This window comes from Corvus moneduloides, chromosome 9 (assembly GCF_009650955.1).
Source record: "Corvus moneduloides isolate bCorMon1 chromosome 9, bCorMon1.pri, whole genome shotgun sequence".
Taxonomy (NCBI): domain Eukaryota; kingdom Metazoa; phylum Chordata; class Aves; order Passeriformes; family Corvidae; genus Corvus; species Corvus moneduloides.
The window spans coordinates 7,284,724-7,309,884 of record NC_045484.1 but is presented as its reverse complement, the minus strand read 5'-3'; the positions used below and the strand labels follow the sequence as shown (position 1 = coordinate 7,309,884).

Genomic DNA, 25,161 nt, shown 5'->3' with positions numbered 1-25,161 from the left:
AAATCCCACTCCCTGGTAAACTCCTGGGCAGCACATGTAAGGTACAGCATAACCATGAGAGAAAACCCAGTGCACAGGAATAGAACAAACCGTAAGGTTTGTTGTGTTTTTTAATTGCTGCAAGAACAAATAATCAAAGTCTTCACATAACTATCTCCTCTGCAATTTTGCCTATGTAAAAAACCTTAGGAAAATGGAGAAAGCAATGGGGAAGGAAAAGCCATGAGCATTATTCTTCCCCACCATGTCAGCTTCCATCACCATCATACATTCCTACCACCCATTTCCTTACTGGAAGGAGAAGTTTCAGTCAAAGAATGAACTTGGGGAAATAGTGGAATAGGGATGCCACCAATATTTTTATTGAAAGTAAAACATAACTGATGCAAAAAAGAGTTTCATTTGTCGTGAGGGTGCAAAGAAAATGGTAAAAATCACATTACAGCACATGCCAAACACTGGTCAGTGCCTCAGGCGTCTAGTCTTTTCCCCAGGCTGAATTTCCAAGGAACCAAGTTAAGGCAGGACATTTTCACAATTCCACTTTTTCTAATACTTCAAATAGATGCTTCAGCTTAGGACGGATAATTATAATGAAAAATCCATTCTATATTTCTCCCTTCTTTTACTTAGTTTTCCTGTTAAATACTGTAGGTAGTTTTCAGCAACTGATACTCTGCAAGACTTTGTGTGCTGCTTGCATTGTGTTTGCTTTACTTCAGGGACCAACCAGTCTTCGTATTTAAACAGAGATAAAAATGATTGTAAACACTACTCAAAGTTGATTCTCAAGTATAACGAGTCTGGGAATTTGAGCCAGTGACACTTCCCAGATAAACGCTTCACTCACAGAGCTTACATGGGGCAGCCTCATGCATCTGCCATCCAAGTCATGGGCAGTAGTGGTGGGGAATCAGCGTGGGGGCCCCTTGTACAGCAACTGCACCCCCAGAAAGTCACTGAAGTTAACGCTGACCTTGAACTCCATAGTCAGAAAGTAACTGCACTGCCTTCCTTCCTTTGCCGAATTCCAAACCAGACATTAGAAAGCTCCAAGCAAACAGGGTAGCAGCAAACATGAAAAGAATGCACTCTTACCAGTGCTGTTTGTATCTACAGAAGGGCTGATGAGTTTAGTGACAAGAGATTGTTCTGATCATAACAGAATGCTATTGGAAAGGCTGAACCCCAAGAGGGAGAATAGACAAACAAAGCTTGGTTTCACAGGCAAGAAAAACAACTTCTGTTGGAATGAAAGAGGTAATTCTGACTCTCTTACCTGCTGAACGTATCTGTCTGTAGTTTTCCACATATAGTAATATTCTATAATGCTTGTTAAAGACTTCCATGGGAGCTGGGGACACAAAGGAAAAGCAGCATTTATTGAAGGAAGCTGGCACACAGTCTCACTGAAATTCACAGGATTCTTCTGACTGACGGTTTGCAGCAGAGTTTTGCAACTACTAACCCTCCTCAAAAAAAAAGTCTGAATCTACAAAGGGGATTGGATGCACAGGGGACCCATATTAAATTAAATGGCCTTTCAAAAAACCCTGAGCTTTCAGTGTAAAAGTGGAACAGGCTACAGGTAAATCTTCATGCTGCACTGGCTCCACAGCAAACCATTCAAGAGAGGCACAATGTGGAAGGGAGCCCACAGGCTCAGACTCTCTGCTTAAACAGGAGAGACTCAAGCAAGAGTCACAACTACAGTATCACAGTTCTGATATGCTTTGCTTCAATGGAGCTGGCCCATTAAAAAAAGAAAAAACCAAACCAAAACAAACTGCTAACAGAACTGTGCCCTGCCAGCTCTGTTCTCCGCGTGAGAAAGAGGAGGATTTCAGCAGGACCACAGAGTGTTGCTGTTTCCAAGTCCCTCTGTAAGATTAGAGCACAGGACAAACAACACTGAAACTACTTGTTTTGTTCCAGAGGACTTGAACAGCAACGCAGTGAAACTTGGCTCTCCTTACAGCACTCCATTCAATCTGCAGGCCGAGCACCGAGGGTGGAGCTTTGGCCAAACTACAGGACACTTCCCTTGGATGCCCAGAATTCCTTCTGAAAAGGCCCTTTCTGAAACCACACTGTAAAGGTTACTACATTTTCATGTTTCAGAAGGCCCAATACTTATTCTCCTTCAAACACAAATTAATCTAGAGCAGCTCAGCTGTCACAACACTTTTGTACGTCCTCCCTTAGCCGTAGTGGAACAGATGATCGTAAATTAACGTTTCTAAAGGAAAAGCGATCATCTGTGATTTGAAATTCTGACTGTACACCAGGCTGTCACCAGTATGAGGTCTGCCTTTCCCCACTTTACAGCAAGACGCACGCTCCAGTTCAAAGCTCCCTTGTTCGACATGATGAAAAACACAGTTTAGACAAGCTGCAAGCCAGCTCTGTCACCAATCAGAGCCAGTTGCCACGGGGGCCCCCGTTTTATATACTCACAAAATCTTGCTGAATGTCAGTGAAATCTTTTCCGTATTTTTCTAGTGCTTCCTCGAAGAGGTTTGCCTCTGAAGCAGACCACTCCTCCATCTCATCTCTGCACAGGACCGGCCCACCTTGTGGCACAAGCGCGGAGATTGCCTTGGAAATGTCATAGACATTTTTGTGCAAAGTGTCCATAGCATGGAACTAGGGGGTGGGAAAGGAGAAAGAGAAATGTAAGGACAAGTATCTGGGGGGGAAAATGTTTAACAGTGAAGCAGCAATGACAAATTCTGCACTGAGATTTGAAGGTGCAGTATTCTATACCTAACACGGTCAGTAAAAACTTGTTCCAACCTCACACTGTAGCTGTCAGTGTACAAACCTAACACTCACTAATAGTGAGGTTTGTGGAACACAAGCCCTTGTGTATCAGTAATTCCTATCAGCTCCTCACCAGCACCACCACTGCAGCACTACTGGTAAAAAAATGCACAGGAGAGACATACTCCCCCCAGGACTGAGTTACCATCCACAGATGGGGCAAGGAGATAGAGGTACAAGGGCATTTCCTCACAGACATAGCCATGCACTGTGTCAAATAATCCACAAAAATTTCATATATGAAAAACAAGAGCAGCAACACATGTATACATCCCCCCCAAAGGGCAGAAACCTCAAAAAAAGATTCAAGTTAAGTCACACATCACAGCTGAGTAGGAAAAAGAATGACTCTCAGGGGCAATTACTCCTCAGAAAGCCGAGCCATGGCTGTCTGCAACTTGTGATTTACAAGGGCTGAGAACGCACTGCAAGGAAGAAATTGCTGTTAGTAAATGAAAGCTTGGCTTTATTTCCCCATTTCTGCAGTTTTAATCAGGATGTTATTTGTCTTTCATCATACCAGTTCTGTGCACGAGAATAATTAACCTACACTGTTCTACACTAGAATTTGTTCTACAGATAATGTAAATATTTGTTTACATTATTCCAGTTACAAGGTGAGGCTTTGATAACGGTTCTCTGAAGACTTCATAAATCTTATTCAAATTTTCATTAAACTTTCTGTAGCATAAAAGTTCAAGTTTTTTCCCTTTCCTCAATCTACTCAGCAACATTTATGATTATAAAAACTTAACAATATCACTACTCCTCAGGTACTCTAAACTGGAGCTCATCAAAGAGAACAACATCAACTGACATTTCTTATCTGACCACAAGCTTTTCCCCCAGACATCCTTGGTCAATCTCACCAAAGGATGCCAGTGAGTCTGGTGTTGGGGAAGTGATGAGGAATGGCTTTCTGGCACTGTAACATTACAGACAGGCAGACAATAATTTGCATTCTTCTCAAGAGAGCTACTGAGCCCATGCAAGGGATGGGCTGTCGAGCACGTCATCAGAATATTTTAATAAAACTAAGCAAAAAAACCAAAAAATTATCTCATAGTATTATCCATGATGGATCGTAAGAGGCACAAGGCCAGAAAAAGTTCCTTCATCTGTAACTAAAGGATTCCTTTCCAAAGACAGGGTCTGCTTCACAGCAAGCCACAATTACAATCCATCTGCCCCTCTCTCTTTGCCAACTGTTAATGCTGAGGTGAATATTTTGCATCTCTCACAAACTTAAGGTCCTCTAAAAAAAAATCTTACCAGTGTGATGTCCCTGGAGGCTGCTGCAGCACTCATGTGCAAACTTGGCTGTCTGACAGAACTACTGCAATCCAGGGCTCGGGCAAACGTACCAACAGACCTGAAAGAAATTAAACACAGCATTAACTTCGCATGCAAACCCAGCATAAATATAAACACCCAGCCAACACTTTCTGAGATGAGCAGACTCCATTTCCCAGTTACAAGATTACATGATTTGGCGTTCATTCTGAGCCAGAGACCGCTCTCTCCAAATGTGGTTTGTTATTATGAACACTTTACTTAGTTCATATGACTGAAGAGGCTTGGAATGGGAGAGGAAACAGAGAAAGACTCAAGGGTCACCAACGCGGAGTTCTGAGCTAGTCTCTTATCCCTTATCTCCCAAGAGATTTGAGCTGCAACAGGAACAGAGCACAAGCAAGCTTTATGAATGACAATAGTCTGCTCCACAGTGGCAAGAGCGGTGCTGCACTGTCCACAGGTACAGACACAGATGCCAAGACAAGACACAAAAAATGCACCAATGCAAGCATTTTTCTAAAAGTTTCAGAAAAATCAAAACCAGTATTTTAGAACTTAACATTGTATAATATATATCATAAAGCCTGCATAACAGCAATTTTCAAATACTTCACAACTCATCATTTCTGCATCTGAGACCACAATCCCCAAGCTCTTCATCTTATTCCTAAAGAAATGAGCTGGAGAAACCTGTAACAAACATTGGTTCTCGAAATTCCTACTCCCCTGCCTGCTTGCTACACCACATGGGTGAAATATTTGTGCTCCTGCAGAGTGAACTGGAGCTGAACTCCTCTGAGCAACTACAACAAAAACAGGTGGGTTGGGTTTTGCCCCCTCCACTTGGATCACTTCCCCAAACTAGTTGAGAGCACTGAAGAACACACTAGTGCCAAGCAGTGCAGGAGTAGGAAAGGTAAATGTTTAAGCAGTAGTTGCCATCAAACATCTAGTTTTGGCCAAAATCCAAACCTGCCTCCCCCGTCCAAGTGTCTGTGGCGATTCACACTTCGCCCTCTTCCCAGCCGCCCAGACACTATCCCCATCCCTGCCTCACAACTCCCCCGTGCCCAGCTTTAGCTGAACTGATACTTCTGTGTGTGTGTGAACTAATTATAAACTGTAATGCTTTGCTGATTCTGAACAGAAGCAATTCTTGTACTCATCTTTGCAGTGATTCTCGTTATAGCCGCACCTTGGGGCGGCTGGATCGGCAAACCCAGTGGGCAGCACTGAACTGCCAGAAAGAACCACTAAAACCAACTCTGCCACCAGAAGCCTACACAAGGTGGAAACTCCCATCACAAAGCAACTCCATAGTCACTACAAACCAACCCACATGAAAAACCAAGGGGGGGGAAGGGAAAAGAAAAAAAACGGCAGACAGAATCAGAGTTCATCCATAAAGGTACCACCTAAAACACACAGAATTTGGAGAGTTACCTGTTTATTTTTCCCCCAAATTATTCAGTCACCAATTGCTATGAGAGCCTAAAATTCAATACAAGCTTCTGTTTACATAAATGCATATCAATGAATTAGTTCGAGAACCTTTTAAAAAGAGAAATTTGATCACCAAAGATTGCTTTGGGCTTAAATAAAAACATCATCAGTACAGATTTGCAGGGGTTTATTTTATTGTGCTTACCTTTTGGAATCTAGGTATTAGAAAGCATCCTCACTCCATCATCACAAGCATTTACCAGAATTTTTAGCAAACCATTAAATATCACTGGTCTTGAAAAAGGCAGTTAATGAACAGAGCTAAGAACTGCCAAGAATTTAATTCAGTAAGTCTTCTGCATGCTGACCAAAGTATTTGAAAAACCCCACCAATTACAGGATCACTTTTACATGCAACTTGCTTTGCTTTTATGAAACTAAGTTGTAAATCTGAGAAGCTGTTCCTAAAGTCATGCTATTCCCAGGAAGGCATGTAAAATATCCCTCATTTCAAAATGGAGCAAGTGAATCAAGCAACCAAAACCAGCATTCATGTTAATAAAACAAAAAGAATGTAAAGTGCTTGGAAGAGTTACTAACATTTACTTCTTCAAAGGAGAGGTAAAATACTCTTACCGTGCTACCACCAGGAACTGGTCTATCTGCTTGTCTACTAGTGGGTTAAAGGCTTCCCAAACTTTTGTTTCAAGTTTTGACTGATCTCTTCCATCATCCTCACCTGGTTGAAAAACAAATCAGAAATATTTAGTATGGCTCTTTTAAAATAAAAGTACTTTCTAGATACTTTTTTTATCTCACAATAATGTCACTGTTAGCCCATCTCAGTTACTCTGCCTGACAGGCCACTGTGAAAATTTCACTCACTTATTTGTATGTGACAATTTTAACTTGACAGACACAGTGACACGGCTCATCCGAAATGGGCAATCAGATTTTCACAAACTGGTGTCAAAGGATATGTCATGGGAAACAGAGTACATCTTTCTCCAAACTAGACAGTTTCTTTTCAGTTTCTTTCCCCAGCCCGTCTGTCTTCCTCCTTTATCTTGTGGCAGTTCCAGGAAAACCGACACACTCCGAGCTGCTCTGAGCAGGCAAAGAGTAGCTGGTTCAACCCATGTCAGCTGCTTTCTAGGGGGAAATCATGGCATCAGACACTCTTTATTTTCCTGAGTCTAGACAAATCAGAATACCCTGGTAAAATACAGGAGCTAGTGAGACTGTCTTCTTCTTTCTGCTTCCTTTAAAACATCTGGCAATTATCCTTCTCTGAAGCCCCATGTTGGCCCACTGAGGGAACAGGATGCCTTTCAGATTAGTTCATCCTCGCTTAGGAGACTTGCCCAGCTGTTGAATAAATACCAGTTTCATAGACAAATTAAACGAGAGTCCTGACCCATTTTTCTGCCTGTTTTAACGTGAGACTAACAGTGTCAGCAGAGCTTCTAAGCAAAGAGAGAAGCAACTCATTGCTTCCACACCGTGGCCCATCCAGATTGGATACGGTCTTTCCAACACAGGTCACAACCCTCTCCCTCTTAGGAGAATTTATGGATAGACCTTTCCCTCTGCATTACACAGGGCTCAGGAAAGAACAATTAGATGCCAACACTCCCCATCCCTCCCAGTTTTTCCACCCACTTTTGGATCTGTAAGGTAGTGCAGAGACAAATCTAAAGTTACTAACTATCTGATAAATATTACTGGTTCCTGCTACTTCTCCCTCGTTCTCAGGCCAGTGTCCTCATGGTCCCACTGCTTCATGACACTGTGGGGAGAGGCTGAAGTCTCAACACACACTCCAGGCCTGCAAATTCTTCCTCCTGCCTATTCTGCAGGTGAGAAGTCTAGGCTGGCAGCCAACACTGGGATGGGGAGAGGGCTCCAGGGAAAAGGCACCCGGGAATAATGGGCAAATTGATGAGGGAAGACTGCATTTAATTGGCAGTAATTTGGGAGGGGCTCTTATAGGGAAGTGAGGCTTGATTAAAAACACAAAAGGCTTCACAGATGTGATGGAAATTTTTATTTCCCATGGAAATTCTGAAATTTCATAATAAAAAGAGTGCAAGCTCTGAGAGAGCCCATTAATTCAATTTATTTCAACAACTTTTATGATTTGGATGAATGCCCATTTAAAGACCCGTTTGCAAGAGAACTAATTGCCTTCAGTGGGCAACAGCCTCAACAAATCCAACCATCATTGTACACATAGCATGGCAGTGGAAACCACCTCCCACACCTAGGCAGGCCTCACACAGAGAAGTGGCCACATTCAACGTGAACTTTTGATAATTTAAATAAATTACAGAAATTACCCTCTTTTAGTAAGTCTGTTATATCTGCCTGGTATCTGTTTCCAACTCGAATCTCTCCTTTATCAGCGAGCAGGGTCTTTTGTTGAGGATCATACACTAGTGAATAAAAGAAGAAATCCTAAAAATAAAACAAGCAAAAAGGTAAACAGTGTTATTAGCTTTTACTTTCAGCGTTGCAACCATGCTACCAAGTTTCTACAGTTTAAGTGAGGTTTTATTACCTACATATATATTTTAAAATTGGGTGAACAAAAAATTAATGAACCATCAGTTTTAAGGCCCCATTTAAGTGCTGCCACTTTCTTCCACATTCCAAGTGCTAGCTCTCAACAGCAACCTCTCTCTTAACATATAGCCTCTCAAACTGAAGTAAACAAAGCTCCTCTCACACAGTCAAGGCTCAGAAGGGCCAGGAGACAATTTTTAGTCACATCAGCTGTTTCAGAACACGAAATTGCCATATCCCATACAATTGCCATAGTCCAAATCAGCAGGATTAGACGCCAGTGGCCTATCTACACAGAAATACCAATACAAATTGAAGCATAACTTCAGAGTGTTACAGCCAGATCAGTGCAACCCCACAGAGACATGAAGCCCCAGATAAGCCCTGTGGCCTCTGCTGAGCTTGCTCCAGTCTGTCAATGTCTCTCTCATGCTGGAAGGCCCAAAGCTGGACACAAACCTGCACAAGTGGTCTCACAAGTGATGAAGTGCGGGGATGAATCCCTTCCCTCCATCTGCTGGCTACACTCCTGGTAAACAGACCAGGATGTACTCAGCCTTCCTTGTCACAGGGATGCACTGCTGACCAACTTCTTGCCTGCCACCATCTAAGCTTAAACCACCATGTTTCTTTCTGCTTGTTATAAGGAGAGGGGCAGCAGATTTTGCAGCAGCAGTAATTATCTGCAGGTGGCAATCCATTAATTTGTTGCTTTTGTTCAAGTAGATGAGGAAAAGGCTAAAATAGCTGCTTGGCTTCCGCTACCTGGGTGTGTAAAATTAAAGCAAGAAGGCATTCCAGAATGAGAATGTTCTGCCAGGGCAGAGAAAGAAAACAGCCAAAATTTTAACTACTTAAAACTGCACAGTTTAAGTAATTAAACTTTTCTGCATGGGTAAGTACTTAGCTATAGCTGTTGAGTGACACACTAGAGGCTAGGTATGTTCCATCAAAGTATAGCGTGCAGTACTGGGCAGGATTAGAGCTCTGGTAGAACATGGAATAACAGACCTTTTGTAACCTCTGTCCACAGCAACATGGTCATCAGGAAAGAGAATTGTGTCTGAACAGAAACAGGATGTGCAGTGTGCCATTTTCCACATCTCAGGTTTCTGGCTCATTTTTCCTTTCCCCTTATTTCTGCAGCACTAGCAGGCACCCTGTTCAAATACATCTCATTTCATGCTCACCTCATTTTTCCCTTTCCCTATATTTGTATGTGTCAACAGCATGCAACAAAAATTAAGACAAAACCAGCATGAGTTTCAAGCCCTGTTCAGCTTTATGAAGAGGTGGCAAAGGAAAAGAGAGTCTCCCAATCTGTCATACAAAGCCCCAGAAAAAGAAGAATTGCTATGAGTTTCCACAGTAACATGGCAAAAATTCTGGAAGAGAACTGAACTTCAACTGGAAGGGTTGTCTGTAGTTGGGTTTGGGGTCAGACGATTTGATTGCATCCTAAGCAAACGATACTTCTGAAAAAATTCCTACTCCCACAGGCACCAGGGTCAAGTTACATCAACCTACGGGCAGAAGGCAGCTTCAGAGTAGATGAACACTCATTTATATTACATGTATGTAAAGAAATCTGGGTCTCCTGCTCCCTGACACACTCAAAGCTCAAGATATTGCAATATTTTGAGAATGTATCATTGTGGAAATAAAATGTAGGAAAAGCTTTTGTCTCACAGGCTTCCACGTTATAAATACAGTGTTTAATTTGTTCCAGCTCCAGAATACCTGACTGCAGGACAAAGTATATGCAGTGCAACATTAATGCTTTTCAGGCACGTTGCCCAGCAAAAATGCAACGCTGTAGTGTAACAACACAGTAGGCCCCAAAGAAGAACAATTCCACAGGCAATTTCTTTAGTCCTTCTTGGCCAGGGAAAGTCATACATTGTGGAGAGGGTTTCTCATCTAAGTGTTAGATGCTCTATTGCTTTTCTTTTATTGGTTATCACTATAAATTTTCTCTACAAAATCTCTGTTAGTCTCAGGTCATCCATTTATGTCTTGTCCAGTTTTGTCTCAAATCAATCAGATTGAACAAAAGAATGAAAAGCCTCTCGTCTCTTCTCCCCACCCAGAGCCTCCTCAAGAGAGGAAAGATGGAAGTCTGCGGGCCCAAGTGTGAATACGACGGAGACTGCAACTCCTAGAGGTAATTCAATACCACTACCATCTTCCCTCATAGATGAGATTCATTCTTGCAGACTGAGTAGGACTGCTGAAAACACTAATAAATGTCAGCTTAATGCCAATGCAAACTAAGAAACAAACCAGATCCTTGTGTACTCTAAAGCATGTGTGAACTCCTGACCACCACAATGTGATGAGAACAATTTTTCACAAGGGTCTCACAAGAGTGATGCTCACAACAAAACAACACTGCTCTTCAAAATCCTCCACGCTCCTCTGTGCTGTCAAAACTGTGTATGCTGGGTTTGCAGCAGTCAAGAAAGAGAAGGGTTTTCTCTGTTCATTTCAGACCCCAGAAAACACCCAACGTGCTCAGAAAAAATGAACATGACCTGCCAAGAGTTAAAATCGAATCATGACTTTCTGCTTCTCTCAACTGTTAGACAGACACATATGCTCAGAGCTTCCCTATCCAAGCCCCTAAGCTACCTATAGCTATAGCCAAGAACCAAAGTCACCAAGAAAATGGGAAAAAGAAAACAGGCTCAGAGTAAAAGTACACTACAGAAATAATGGTTACTTCATTGCAGCCTGCAATCTTTCTTGTATTTGATATATTTTAACTAGAGAACATTTTATTTTTAGGGCGGTACCAAAAGGAACAGATATGCCAGACATCTGCTCAGCAGGCAAATTCACACATGCCTCTGGATATATCCAGGAAGAGCAGTAAAATAGAAGGTACATATAAAATAGTTTCCTGCAGAACAGGGAAATCTAGTGCTTTTGCCATAATTGGCTATGCCCTTCTCTTGATCTCCACGGGAATTAAGTGTCTATAGAAAACTCAGGTTTTCCAGTAGCTTTTTTTTCTCTCTTTCCTCCTATTCCTCACTCCTGCTACAAAAACCCAATTTTACCAGGCACAGTAAAAAAGTCAGTGCTGGTCCCCTTCAGCCTGCTTTCCAAATGCAACAAGGCAATCTTCCTGAGGAAGATGACAGAGAGAGCGTGGAGGAGGAGAACAGAGATAACAAAAATGTAATTTTGCTATGCTTACTATCTCCCTAAAAATTTCTGTCTGGATGTTTAACCTGCTTCAAGGCAGACAGCCTTGGGCTGAAAGCCTCCTTTTACTGGTCATAACATTTAGAAAATCAAATACCAGATTCCCTAGAACTGCTTAGGCTTTATTGACAGAAGCCACGTAAGAAAAAAAAGAAACAACCCTGAAACAATCTGAAAGCAAAGGATGGATTAAGAACAGGAGGCATGGGGAAAGAAGAAACAGTTCAAAACAATACCATCCAGTGTTAGGAACCCATTGGGCAACAACTATCTCCTTTTCTTAATCTCTTTACCCTCCACCCAAGCACATTTGTATTCCTGAGCTTTTAATTTCTTTACCATCTGTCCAAGTTAGTTTGCACCACAGCAAAATGCCACACTAAGTGACAGGACACATTCAGGGAACTCTCTCATTCTGTGAAACCTCTTAAGTGCCTGCTCAGTTTTAAAAACAACCCTCATCACTCATCTTGCATTTTGAAAGTTCAAAAGGATGGAAAAAAAATTTCTCTGTTTGTGCCTACATCTGCAACTGAGCATTGCAGGTTCAGAGGAAGGCATGTCCCTTCGGTCTCAGCACACCTACTTGTAACACCAGTGATAATGAAAACATGTTGGGAGCAACTGAGGACAAATACTGCTTAAGAGCTGGGTACTAGAAAATCTGAAATAATTTCAGTTTGATTAACTTTTGCTTTCAAACTGGCATATCCTGGGCAGCTAACTGGTTACAAGCACTGCTGAATGCCACGTCCCTTGTTTGATGCTCTGCCATTTGGCAGCCTTCAGCAGACCCGACATTTTTTGGTTTCACATTCCAAAGAGAAACTCAACTATTTAATCCCTGTGCTTTGTTTAAAACTCTCTTAAACTAAAGTATCAGATTAAAACTAATCTTATGCTTAAATAAATACTGAAGAAAGCTACAAAAGCATTTAAAAAGAAAGCCCAGCTATGAGAAAGACTACAGTATGCTTCTTGCAAAAAATGGCCTGTTTTCGCCTTTCTTAAGGGCCAGTAATGGCAATCACCCTACTGTTTTTAATTACAGATTTCCTCTCTTGTATAACATTTTAATGTTTTCAAATGCAAATTGTTTGCTTGCGGATGTGTTCAAATAATAATATCCTCAAATTCTTTGCTAATCTCCACAGTAAATCTCTCACAGATTGTCAGATTCCAAGATTGCCTAACCCAGCCAGCAGCCAGAGGTCTAGCCACAATTAAAGGTATACAAATACAACTTTAAAAAAATACAATAGTAATTTTTTTAAATCACAAAATATCTAAAAAAGTAAAACTCAGTATTTATTTTCTGAATGGTGATTAATCATGCAAGACAATTCAGTTTCAAGTGCTTGGTTTGAGATACCTTTAAAGAGACAGACTGGGTAAATTTCTGTCAGATGTCACCTGACAAGCAGATTTTCAAGGATTTAAGTGTCTGTGGTGGCATATGAAGGACTCCAGATAAGTACTTTGAACAGTGAACTCAAAGAACAGGCAACTAAGCGCCTCAAAAATCTGAGGCAAGATCAAGCTTAAAGCATATTAGCATAAATCTGTGTGATTTCAGAATAAAGCAAATACAGAGAACCACAGCTTGCTGGCTTGCTCCCTCCGCTGCAGTTACTGCATCTCCCAGGGCATCAGCCTCCAGGTTTGAACTCTCAGCCCTGCCACACTGATGAGCAAGTTGGGTTCTCTTTACAGAAGGAGAGGCAGCTCGGTGCCACATAGGGATGTAAACACAAGATCTGGCCCCTAGGTCCACAGAGTCTTATGCACAATGAAAATTGTACAGAGCCTAAAGCTCCCCACTGTCGATGTCCAGTACATGTAGAAACGAAAAAACTACCCTCTTAGAAAACTTGCAAAAAGGGACCAAACCTAAATTGCGCCAGAATAAACTGTTCAAGCTTTACAATGCACAAAATGGTTCCTACCTCCCGTTCCAGATACGATTTAAGGGATTCTGTCTCATTTAACAGAGTAACGCTGCATTTGCCTCTAAAAAAAAGAGAAACATGTCTTATGAAAAAAACATCTTAAATGCTCATGTGATTCACAAGATGGTATTACTGAAGTTGTACACAGAACTTGATCTTACATTGAAGAGTACTTGAAAAATAACAATGCTATGTGATTTTTGAATAAAATGGAAGAGGACAGTCATTACCTAATGTGTGTGGCTGGCAGAGATTCCAGCTGTCGTGAAAGAAACAACTCACGATGTCGTAGCTGATGCTTCTGTTTCTCTGGTAAATCAACCATTTCTGGATTTTCCATCTCCTCTTCCATTTCCCCTAGTCATAAAGAGACAAAATTGATCACGAACAGGTAAAGTATTGACTTTGAGCAAGTCAGAATGACTTGCTCCAAAACCTTTGCTAAATAATAAACATTAATCAGATCAAATGTAACATTTCAGCCAATTGAACAATTACATAATTAGTACAGATCCTTGAAATCATGCCTGTGAAGAACTGTATTTATTCACCACCACAATCAAATCATCCCAGGCACACACAGGTCACACCAAGCTGAAAGTCACACAAATCTGCCACCAATACAGAAGTTCTGGAGAGAGGGAGCTGCTTTTGGAGACTATCAGTGCAAGAGATTCATCAGGTAGAAGCTGACATACGATGAGTGAGGTAGCCAAAGTAAAGTCTTTCCTCTTTGCCAGGCATCAGTTATCATCTTAAACCCTGCTCCTCTTTCAGGATGTCATACTTCGACAAGCCCATCCCAGCTTCAACAGCTTCTGCAGAGAATGCCCACTGGAAAGGGCAGTTTATTTAATTAGTGTTATTTTGTACTCTCCTCACCCCAACCACAGCCAGTAGATCCCAGCCACAAGATTAACTGGAATGTAACCAAGTGCCTGAGGCCACTCTGCCATCTGCCCTACCCTACCCACACCACACACATCCAACTGCAACACTCCTGCATTTCAGCAGTCAGGATCCCCAGCTCTGCCTTGGAGCTATCCAATCTCCGTGCAGCCAGTTCTCAAACATACACCGAAGTAAACACATGAAATCACACCCACGCTGATACACAACTGATCCCAAACATCTCCAAGCATCTTTCTTTTAAGAAATAAATTGTATGTTTTGTGTTCGTCAACAAGTATCCTGCCAGTTATGCCAGTTAAAGCTGTAAAAGGCAAAATTCTCAACGAAAAAAACTCCAAAGATCCTCCATGATGAATGACTGAGAAAGAAGAGATCAGACTTTTCCTTCTCTAAGAAATTAGTGCAGTTACTTGTACTTTGCAAAACCACAGAAAGTTTCCCAGACTGTAGTAGAATGAGCTGTAAAGTCTCATGCATGAATTGCAAAACTCTAATTTTACAGCATTATTATTCTCAAAGAGCAGACTTATGCCTGCAGCTTCAACAGTTGTTGCCAAAAAACATTTCTAGTGAGAAACACATACAGGCAGAGTTATGATTTATATACCCTTAAGATTAGTTAACTAAAATCTCCATAGTTTTCCCCAAAACCAAAGCAAACAGAAAGGAGTGATCTCCATTTTATGAAACACTAAAATTGCGTTTAGTTTTAAATAGGCCACCATTATGCCAAAGGCGGTGACAAAAAAATTATGTACCCTTCAGGTTCCCCACAATTTATCACTGTTTTACTGCCCTGAAAAAAAGACCTGCAGTTTATTTGCCCGTCAGGTAGGCTGCTCCAACAAGGAAGGGAAAAAAGAGCAGCATAATTAAACCAGACTGCAACATACAATAGCTGCTACACCACATGAACTGTTAACTGTACAGCAGCATGCACTTAGATTTTAATATTTTCCTGGGAACCAGAACACCAAATTTACATTTGTTGCACAGTTTCATGGGTCTGCAATTTATTTACTGAAGTGGATTCTGTTTTAGTTGAAAATTAATATTGTGACTGCTATCCTACACTGTAAATATACCAGCAGCAATCCACAAACAAGTCAGCAAGTTCCAAGCTCATTTGCGTGAAAATTCAAGGATGCACAAATGAAAAGGGAATTCATGCCTGCACTTACAGCAGCTTTTGGAAATGACAGTAGTGCACTGTGTAATGCAGGGAAAATACTACACGGAGAAACATAAAATACTTAGTATCTTCAGTATATTTGATAGCCTACAGCTTTTAGAAATTACATTTTTCTAAAAAGTATGTCAACCCCTTTGTGACAATCAAATCTACAGACAAAATGAAACCACCCAGCACAACCAAACTAATTCCAGGGACTGCATCTCTTCAGGTAGGCTCGCCTTCCAAGTAGTATTTTATTTAGGTGTCTAGCTTTTGTAATAAAATACAGAAGGTGGAGAGCACACGTTTTCTTATGGCAGCTCTGCTATGAACAGCCTTTCAAAACCAAAAAGCACAATAACATTTCTTCTTAAAAACAGACAGACATTTCTACACGTAACAAACAACACCCCCACACACAGCAGTAAAACTGTCATAGCACCCCCAGACAGAGGTAGGAACATTCCAAGAAATAACAAGCAAACAAATCTATATAAGCATTGTTCCTCCTTTTTCACAGCCATGACTTAGCACTGAAAACAACAGACGTGACAAATGCATTTGGAACCAAGGGAAGGAGAGAAGAGTGGACTGGACCCAGGACAGGAACCTCTCTCCCTCACTGCGGCCAAAGCAGGCAAAAGCTGCTTGGACAAAAACTAACCAGTAGCACCTCAAACCCCACTAAGACCTCACCACCTCACACAGACAGCACAGGCTAAAGTCAGACTGTGAACCGCAACAGGGGCTGTCCCAGCCCCAGCCCAAGTCTGTCTGACATATCTGCATTTCACCTTCCTACAGCTCACCCACTCACACTCTAACTGAAGCAGACTCCACCCTCAAGAATGGTGGTCGTAGTCTTAAAAAAATAGAAACATGTATTTATAAAATATCCAAGAAATCTTTTTCAGAAAGATTTGCCTGCATTTTTTACAGTACTGTGGAATAAGTGGTATGGGAATACAGGAGGTGCAGTACATTGGGACTTCAGTGCTCTCATAAAGCCTTATTTCAAAATTAATCTCTCTGCTTGATAGATGTGCTTGTGCAGATTTGAAACTAAACATTTAATCTTAATACAAACAGTAATATATCAGCTATGCAGCAGTAGCCAGTGGAATGCTGTAAGAAGCATATTAGAGTAAGTATTATTTGATATTTAATGGCAGAATCATTAATAGCACATTAACAAAGCCTGAAGATGACTTATGCTGGGAACAAGAGATAGGCAGATTAGGCACAAACAGCAAGACTTGTGTGAAAGCTAACATATATGGGGAAAATAATTAGAAAGAGTAAACTTTGAGTTGGCAGAAGAAACCCAAGAGGCAGTAATTGTAATTTAAAATGACTGGGTGTGTGAGATGTGAAATTAAACATCAATATTTGCTAGACACTAGAAAGAATAGCAATTTGCTATAGATCAGATTGGGCTCTCCAGAGCATCAAAAGCAGAAAGCACCAGCCCTTTCTCTGCATTATGGGTGTCATACAAGTAGCGACATGACAGAATTCAGAAATGAACAAAGGTAAACAAGACACAGAAATTAGGTTTAGAGAGCACCCAAGGTTTACCAGCTTGGGAAACAGTCTGCAGTAACAGAAGAACTAGTTAGCATGGTTACAACTAACAAAATACTGTAAATAATAAAGAAAAAGAGTGGGGCCAAATCATTGGGAAACACAGGAAAAACAGTGCTAGTGACCTGCACAACAGCTCCTTCAGAAGCAAAGGAAGCTGCAACTCTGGCTGCTTTAACAGCTTAACTAAGGACCCCGGAGGAAAATTCTAGAAATGCTGCATTTGAACAAATTAAAATACAACACCAGGTTCCTTCTTCCAGGTTCAGTTTCAAATGGTTTGTATGAAGCTGTAGCCTTACTCATTTTTTCTCTATCAAAAACCAGATATTGACTTGTAGCTGTAGAAAATATGGAGAAAGTTTAAACAGATAGGAATCCTTATACCTTGACACTTCAGAAGGAGTTTACTACATTATCAAGACATCCCACTAGGATCCCTGCCACAAATTTCTGGTGGTCATCTTTTGCAGCCATGGCCACTATTACAGGTAGCAAGCAGACACTATTTTGGACACTTCTATCTTCCCTCACTGCACCACTCTCAAAGAGAAAAAACCACAGTTCCTGCCTCTCAGCAACAACTGAGCCAAGGTGTCATTAGTGGATATATGAATTGGACTCCTCTTAAATCTGCATGAGGGGTACTGGGAGAAAATAGAGAAGGGGAATAAAATGGAAGAAATAAAAAGAGCTAATTTGTGAAGCTATTGTCAAACTTCATTTAGATTGGTGTTATTTAAAATGTAAAAAAAATTCTCAATAAATTCCCTACCTGTTTAGGCACACAGGTATCATGCAACCATTTATTTTCAGAAGCTTTGGCACTTCCAGAACCAAGCTGCCACGTGTGCCTGGCACCCAGAGAGCACCTGCTGAAAACCAACCATAAAACTGCCAATCCAGCCAGCACTAACTGGTCAGTTCTCCAACCAGTGCCAACTCACTGATGGAAATATTTAATTATTAAAAACTGTGTAAGACATTTTATGAAGAAAATACATAGTGACAGCATCCAACAATAGGTTGAGGAGTCAAGTATCTTTCCCATTTCTCTTCCATCGAGTCCTGTCTGCAATCTTGTTTTCAAAGTCTCTGAGCAAGAACTTAAAATAGTGTCTTACTGGTGAAACAAGTTCATTTCGGAAACAGCTGGAAAAATTCCCTGGAATAATTTGTGAGGTGATTAAAGAGGCTTATGAATAAAAAGCACTAACAATGTATGGAAGACATCATAAGGCTGAAAGATTTATAGGACAGCCCAGACAAGCTTAACATCATATGACAAAAATACTGAGATCACAGATCAAATCCAAGAAACAGGTTACATACATCAGGTACTAATTTATAGTCACCAAGTACAGAATAAGGTGCTTCCAACACATTTCTCTGTATACAGACTTATGAGAAAAGACAACATTTCAGACTTGCCTGTTTCAGATAACTGATGGACCATCCAAGCTAAAGTGGCTTTTTTTTTTTAACTTCAAAACATTAATTTCACAATTACATCTTTTTCCTTCCTTTATTGGAAGAGTAAAAAAAAAAATAAAATATCCATACAAATTTTCCATTCATGTCCTGGCTGTATCTCCCCATTACTTAGCTCTCTCACTGCACTGATCTCAACAGTGGGTCTGAAATAAAGGCATCTTAAACAGAAGACTGTGTGAATCCAGAAATGTCTGCAGTCAGAAAGCTCCATTAATCAGCTGAACAAAGGCAGTTAAAAGATCAGTGATGCAGATACGTACATCTACTGCAAATGCATCAAAATGAGGCAACAGGAGACTTTATGGAAATGAACTCAAAGTCAGTGACAGTGTGGAATATCTGAACTAGAATCTTAACATCTACAGAATTTGATTTTGTTATATCATGCAGGGTGTTGATTTTTTTTTTTTTTTCAGAGTAAAGAAATAATGGCTGTCCAAAAAGCTTAATTTTTCTCTCTTCTCCCTTCTTATGAGGAACGGAAACCACAGAGCAGCACATCCATCTAAATAAATGGAAGTCATTCAGTAGCAATTTTATTCTGCACCAGAAAGAAACATAGTGGAGAAAAATGCTAGTTACTAATGAAATTTACCCTAAGAGGCAGACTCAGTTGTCTCTGGTAGCTCTATTAATAGGGTTGTGCTATACAAGAATTTTCCCATCTTTCAAACAACACATATGAACAATGAATTATTTGTTTGCATTAAAAAAAACCACTTAGATTTCTTATCACAAAGAGAAATCAGCATTTGCAGGTTCAAAGAGCATTTATGTGGGTTCAAATATTTTTCATTTTCAGTCTCAGATGTGTGTTTCTGTGAACCCTTCCTACCTGCTTCCTTTACTAAACCTAGTGAAGTGAGACACAGATGAAGGAATCAATAGTCACGTTGCTTATGGTGAAGCTCCTATTAAGCTTCAGGATTCTCAGATAAAATGAATACTGCTGCACTGAAGAGATCTCAGAAAAGCTTTGCCTGCCACCACAATTCTGTAACACAGCCAACTCTCCTCTCAATGCCACATGACCTCTTTTTTCAAGGTATGGTTGCAATGGAGGATTATTTGGATAGACTCCAATCTACACCAGAAAATACTCAAATTTATCAATAAGGGACTAGTTTTGCTGCATCCTTCCCCCAGTGGCATTAGGGCAGTGAGAACACAGCAAGCCATTATATTCATTGCTAAAACGCAGTATCTGATTTAATCAATCCCCAGATCACTCTATTGATACACACACCAAGAAGCACATTAAAAGACAGTGATGCTTGCCAGCTAAATCATAGTTCTGACATGCCCATATCTGATTGCTTCTCTCTCATTTATGGATGTGCCCTGAATTACAAGGATTCATGAGGCTGTCCATGCTTTTTGTTACATTTTAAGCAATCTGAACAGCTACATCTCACACACTCCATTGTTTACAACAGAAAAACAGTTTAGTTACTCCACCTGCTTAGTTTTTTTTTCCTCCCTTTCAATGTGTCTGTTTTGGTAACTGTTCTGTTAGTACTGTGTCCATCACCTTGCAAGGATGGGACAAGAGGGATGTTGAACTGGCAGAAGAAGGTGTAATAAACCTAAATCTAATCCTCACTGGCAATTGGAATGGAGTCAAACAGGCTGAAAACACCTCAGGATAAAGTGCCCAATGCCATGTAATAGGTTGCTCTACTTTAATACTGTTGTTGTAATTGAAATGAAATGGTAACACCAAATTTTTGTTTGCAAATAAGCTTCCACCTCTACTCAGCCAGGTGTCTCAGATGCCTCTGATTGCCCTGGGAGAGGAGCACATGCCAACACAAGCTGACATATTCTGTAAAATAATAGTAATAATGAAGAAAAAAAATCAAGGAATCAGTTATACAATGCATACACACAAAGGAGACTGATGTAAGGTAGCATGAGCAACCTGCTGCATTTTATGATAGTTTAGGTTTATGCTTTTATTTAATCAGAACATAACTACAATACTCAGAAAAAGTTCTAATTTTCAAGTCTCCCCTCAGCATACACATTTCTTTTCCCAACAAAAGGGATTTAAGTGTTTAAAATAGTGATAGGAGATTCTCAAACTCTCTGTTTTCAAAGTGTATTTATTGAGCATGTTCAGACAAAAGCTGTGTCACTACAAGAAATATTATTAATATTGAAATTTAAAGAGAAATCCTGTTAGTCAGGTTTCAAGCCGGCCATGTTTCAAGTTGCTTTCCCATAATCAGTTTATTTGATTCACTCAAATAATGTTTGAGGGGTTTTTTTAATATACAAACCAAATAATTAATGAGAAGTAATATTAGACAGGGAGAATACTTTCTCTCACCCCAAAAATTAAAAAATACATTTCTGTGGAGCGAATAAGATGTCTTTACTCAGCCCTAACTGAAAACTTCTATCTTGTCCCCACCATAATCAAACCATACACAAACAAGGTATTAAAAGCGTTAGGGAAAGGGGAAAATTAAAAAAAAATAAAATAAAAAAGAGGGTCAGGTAGAAAGACAGAGAAAAGTCAGCCAAACAAGTAATGCAAATTGCTAAAGATGACTACAGAAAAGACCACATTTAAGAATAGCAATACTGATAGTTGAAATATCAAAGTCATACCCAAGTCTGACAATTTTGTGCAGAAGCAATTTCATTTGAACACAAAGCAGCTTACTTGCATGTTTGTCTGCCAATACAATGAGTGTGCTTGAGATGTCTCTTCTCCTGTAGAAACACACCACCTTCGCCTCCACATTTCCATTGGCAGTCTGAAACAGGGAACAAAAGGAAAAACCGACCACTAATCAAGAGCAGAACTGTACACTCTGAACTAGGAACTTCATCAATTATTTGGAATTTTACACAAGAGCTACACAGAGTCTACTTTTAGCACCTCCAGCTGCACCCATTATCTAACACACAAACTCCAGCACGATCCATTCCAGGGCAGGGAAATTCCAGGTAGTTTGGCCTGCCCTCCTAATTGTACCTGAGGAACCACCTTTTCAAGTTACAGATGTTTCAAGAGTGAGAACAACACACTTACCTGCAATTACAACATATTAACAAGCCACTTTGCTACTTTTGAGGTGATTACTACATTAAGTAGAATTCAAATGAATCTTTAAAAACCCAATTAAAAAACTGTGAAAAATAACAACAGAATTCAGATCTAGGCTGTTCTCCAAACTCTGCAGGGCAGTAGGAAGGCAAGAAAGAACCCAGCCATTATTACTTTTGCAAAAGACATTACTTAAGATTCTCTTTCTCTGACAGCACTGGTAAGGTGAATAATGACCAACACACAAAAAAAAAATCATTACAGAAGAACCAAAGAAGCTGCACCAGGCAATAAAATCTATATCAGTGACAACATACAAAAAAAAAAATCAGAATTTTTGAAAGACTATTTACTTAACACTCTTAAAACGAAATAGGTGATCAATTTTAAGATGGCACCTGTCAAACGGTGCAACTGGCTTTTTAGAAAGGGGGAATATATAGGGGAAATAAACCTACTGGTTTGTAACAGCCCCAGCCAGTTTACTATCTCTAAAATAAATTAAATAATGCAAAAGCAACTCAAGAGTTGCATCCTACTACTGAAGACTCTTTGAAAACCACAATGAAGGCACAGTTCCAGAAAATAGAAGATACTAATTCCCTGCTAGGAAGTCTCCAAAAAAGAGTAGTGAAGCAGCAATGTGTCCACAAGAAAACAGAATAAAAATTTATGTACATGCTCGTTTCTAAGATGTGAATGAAGGGAAAGTTTCAACTTTTGTAATACCAGTTTTCCTACACAAATTTTTTTAAAAAAACAGACACCACATACATGCACAAATACTTCCCTTACAGACCAGAAGTTTCTCCTACGGTCTCAGAATTTCTACCCTTTTCTGCTAAATAATTCAGAACTTTTAAATTTTGAGGAACTAAAATACAAAGGCAGGAACCATCTTGTTCAAACACAGACAGCTTCCACGTAAATTGATCTGATTTATTATACTGCCCAAATTTCATTTACACTCAGTTAAAAAGGAAATAAAAGATCTAGGATTCATTTCAATCAGAAAGACACATTTTTGAAGTGTAGGTCAGAGAAATCACAGCTCAAGCAAGAGTTGCACCAAGACGGGAGGTCCAGGCTGAAAATTCATCTTTTTTTAAGGGTGAGGAGAAGAATGAAAAGGAAGAATAAGAGAGAAAACAACACTTTGCAGGAAAGTGATCAACAAATCTGCACTCTGTAATGGGTGGAATACAGACAGTATTCCTCATGGATACAGATCCACCGGGAACATTTTAAGAACTCACTCATGTTTCTTTAAGGCAAAAGAGAGGAGGTATTTCTGTAAAAGACCTCCACTAAAAACAAGGGGTTACAAGGATGTCCTAGCATTCAGATTCTTTATGAGTCAAGAAATTGATACATTTTCTCTTCCAAACAACTGTTTGAGAACTACATGCTTTTCCATCACTGGTGGATGAAGAAAAATACTTGATATTAGTCAGTTAATGTACATCCAAATCCAAACCAGCAATGTTACATTCCTTCTGTATGGGCTGCAATAACGTTGGTATTAAACCTGACAACGTGGCATGTTTAGGATACAGCTAATGGCTTCAGAATGGTCTTCCCCCCTCAATTAGGTCAAATTTCAGCGCTGAGCACTTCAGCTGGCTTTCCACACAGAAGCCATCATGCTTCCCTTCTCGATCCATTGAAAGGGAATTTGGCAGATGAAAGAGTACACTGGCCCAAAGGACAACCAGCAAAGACAAAGTCTGAGTAAGCAGATCATAGCTGTAAACCTTTCTCCTGAACAAGAGTCTCCCCCAAGAAAGATCAAATTAAAGCTCTCCATCCACTAGGCAAACTCTTATATTTTCTTCATATCCTGTGACCCTGGCACGGAATTGAAGAACTGCAGAAACCTCCTGCCCTAAAGGTGGGCATAATCACCTTGAGAATGACATGCCATTGATACTCAGTCCTTTCATACCAAAGGAGAAGAAAAGGTCTTAAAGCATTCCAGAAAATTATCAGAGAACAAATGTATTTTTAAGCTTCTAATTACCAGAGAACTGCTAAAGAATTGTTTTGATTTTAATCGAATCAAGCAGATCATAAATCCAATTAACTTCAAAGACTTGATGGAAAAAAATGTTTACCTTATTGAGTTCTTCTATTCTTCGTATCAAATAGGGGTTACTTGAAGAATTTTCGAAGTAGACATAATCTGACAAAAAGAAAAAAGACTCTTTAAAATATGAACTGCTAAAAATCGAATCAAAACCTTTATCAGCCTGGAAAGCAAAGCACGTGATCTTCCTTTTCTCTCTGATCAGATTATTTCCACTTAGACCACACTGTTGTCTTTACTTGCTTCCTCTTCTTATCAAAATCCAGCCACTTCTCACCAGCAATATGTGATCTCTCTCTTCCCCCCTCCAGTTTACAAGTATGGCTCATTTAGTTTAGAATACAAATAGTTTCCTTCTCTCATCTTTTTCTCTACTTCCTGATCTTTTACGGTTATGCGATCCTAGAATGCCCTCAACAAAATTCCATATAGCTGTCCAAACTGGTCAGTAATACTTGTATTTTCAAGCAGGATAAACATCTAAAGTTAAATGAAAAAAATTAGTTCTTTACCAAAGGTAGTGCCTTCAAAAAAAATTACAGAAACACGCATGAGTGCCATATAAATTATTTAGTATTACGGAACTCCAAGCTTAAGCAGTCCTTAAGAAAACAGATGCTCAGGAGCTCGGAATGGACTGGTCTTTATCTCCCAATACTCCAATAGCCAAACCCTAACCCTGAACTGAGGCAAAGAGGGGGCTGAATCCACCTCCCCGCTGACAAGGTGCTGACCTTGCATACAGATCTGACAATTATTCCTTCCAGGCCTAACTAAGACGATTTCCCTCCAGATTTCCCAGCTCATTTGTGTTTGGAGCAAAACACCCGTAGCCCCCGGGCACGCCTCAGGTGATCTTTCGCAATGCCCCGGGATGAATGGTGTTCAGTGGTGCTTGCCCTCTGTAAATAGGGACAACTACTGAGGCTGTTACCCTCAACCTCCCTGAAATCCTTGTTAAAAGGGCTGTGGAAAGCACAGATACTGTTCCCTCCTTCCCAGCCCAGAGGAAGGAAGACATCCCCCAAAGGTCTCTGCTCCTGAAAAACTGCACCAGGAGAGTTGAGGAGTCCCCTTTTATCTCCAGGGTGACCAGAGAGACACCAGAGCATTTACCCATCACAGCCCTTCCGCTTGCCCGTGTAACACAACCCGAGCTCCAGATGCATTTTTTCAGACTGCTGCTTACAGCCCCTGTTATCCATAGGTCTCCCCAGATTTACAGACAGACCTACTTGCTGCATGGGACACAAGAGCACAGCAGTGACCACCGGGCAAAGGACCCCAAGGAAACTGCTGCTTGCACTACCTGCAAACAACCAAAGTGCCCTCTTGCCCCTTCAACACGGCTGGGCTGCCTTAGGAGAGATTCACTAACCAGGAATCCCAGGGGTTACAATCCCAAGAGCAACAATTCTTAACAAATCTATTTTCCAAGCTTTTGTCTTTTCAAAAAGTGTGTTGTCAAGACACCTTGATAGCGAAGTCCCAACCTGGTCTTGGTTGAAGTGACAAGCAAAGAGTTTTAATGCCTACACTCGCACAAGTCTGGGGTATTCAAACAGAG

At 40.4% G+C, this 25,161-nt stretch overlaps 1 protein-coding gene across 5 annotated transcripts in view; it reads right to left on the bottom strand.

Annotated features, from left to right (window-relative positions):
• MTA1 (metastasis associated 1) overlaps positions 1 to 25,161 on the bottom strand; it is a 79,206-nt gene that overhangs the window by 39,971 nt on the left and 14,074 nt on the right. For all 5 annotated transcript variants that reach the window (XM_032117328.1, XM_032117330.1, XM_032117329.1 and 2 more), the window contains exons 2-10: positions 23,623 to 23,690; positions 21,122 to 21,215; positions 13,517 to 13,643; positions 13,284 to 13,347; positions 7,902 to 8,019; positions 6,199 to 6,301; positions 4,096 to 4,195; positions 2,458 to 2,646; positions 1,280 to 1,354 (exon numbers count right to left, since the gene is read on the bottom strand). In XM_032117328.1, coding sequence (XP_031973219.1) covers positions 1,280 to 1,354; positions 2,458 to 2,646; positions 4,096 to 4,195; positions 6,199 to 6,301; positions 7,902 to 8,019; positions 13,284 to 13,347; positions 13,517 to 13,643; positions 21,122 to 21,215; positions 23,623 to 23,690 — 938 coding nt within the window. The remainder of the gene's footprint in view (positions 1 to 1,279; positions 1,355 to 2,457; positions 2,647 to 4,095; positions 4,196 to 6,198; positions 6,302 to 7,901; positions 8,020 to 13,283; positions 13,348 to 13,516; positions 13,644 to 21,121; positions 21,216 to 23,622; positions 23,691 to 25,161) is intronic.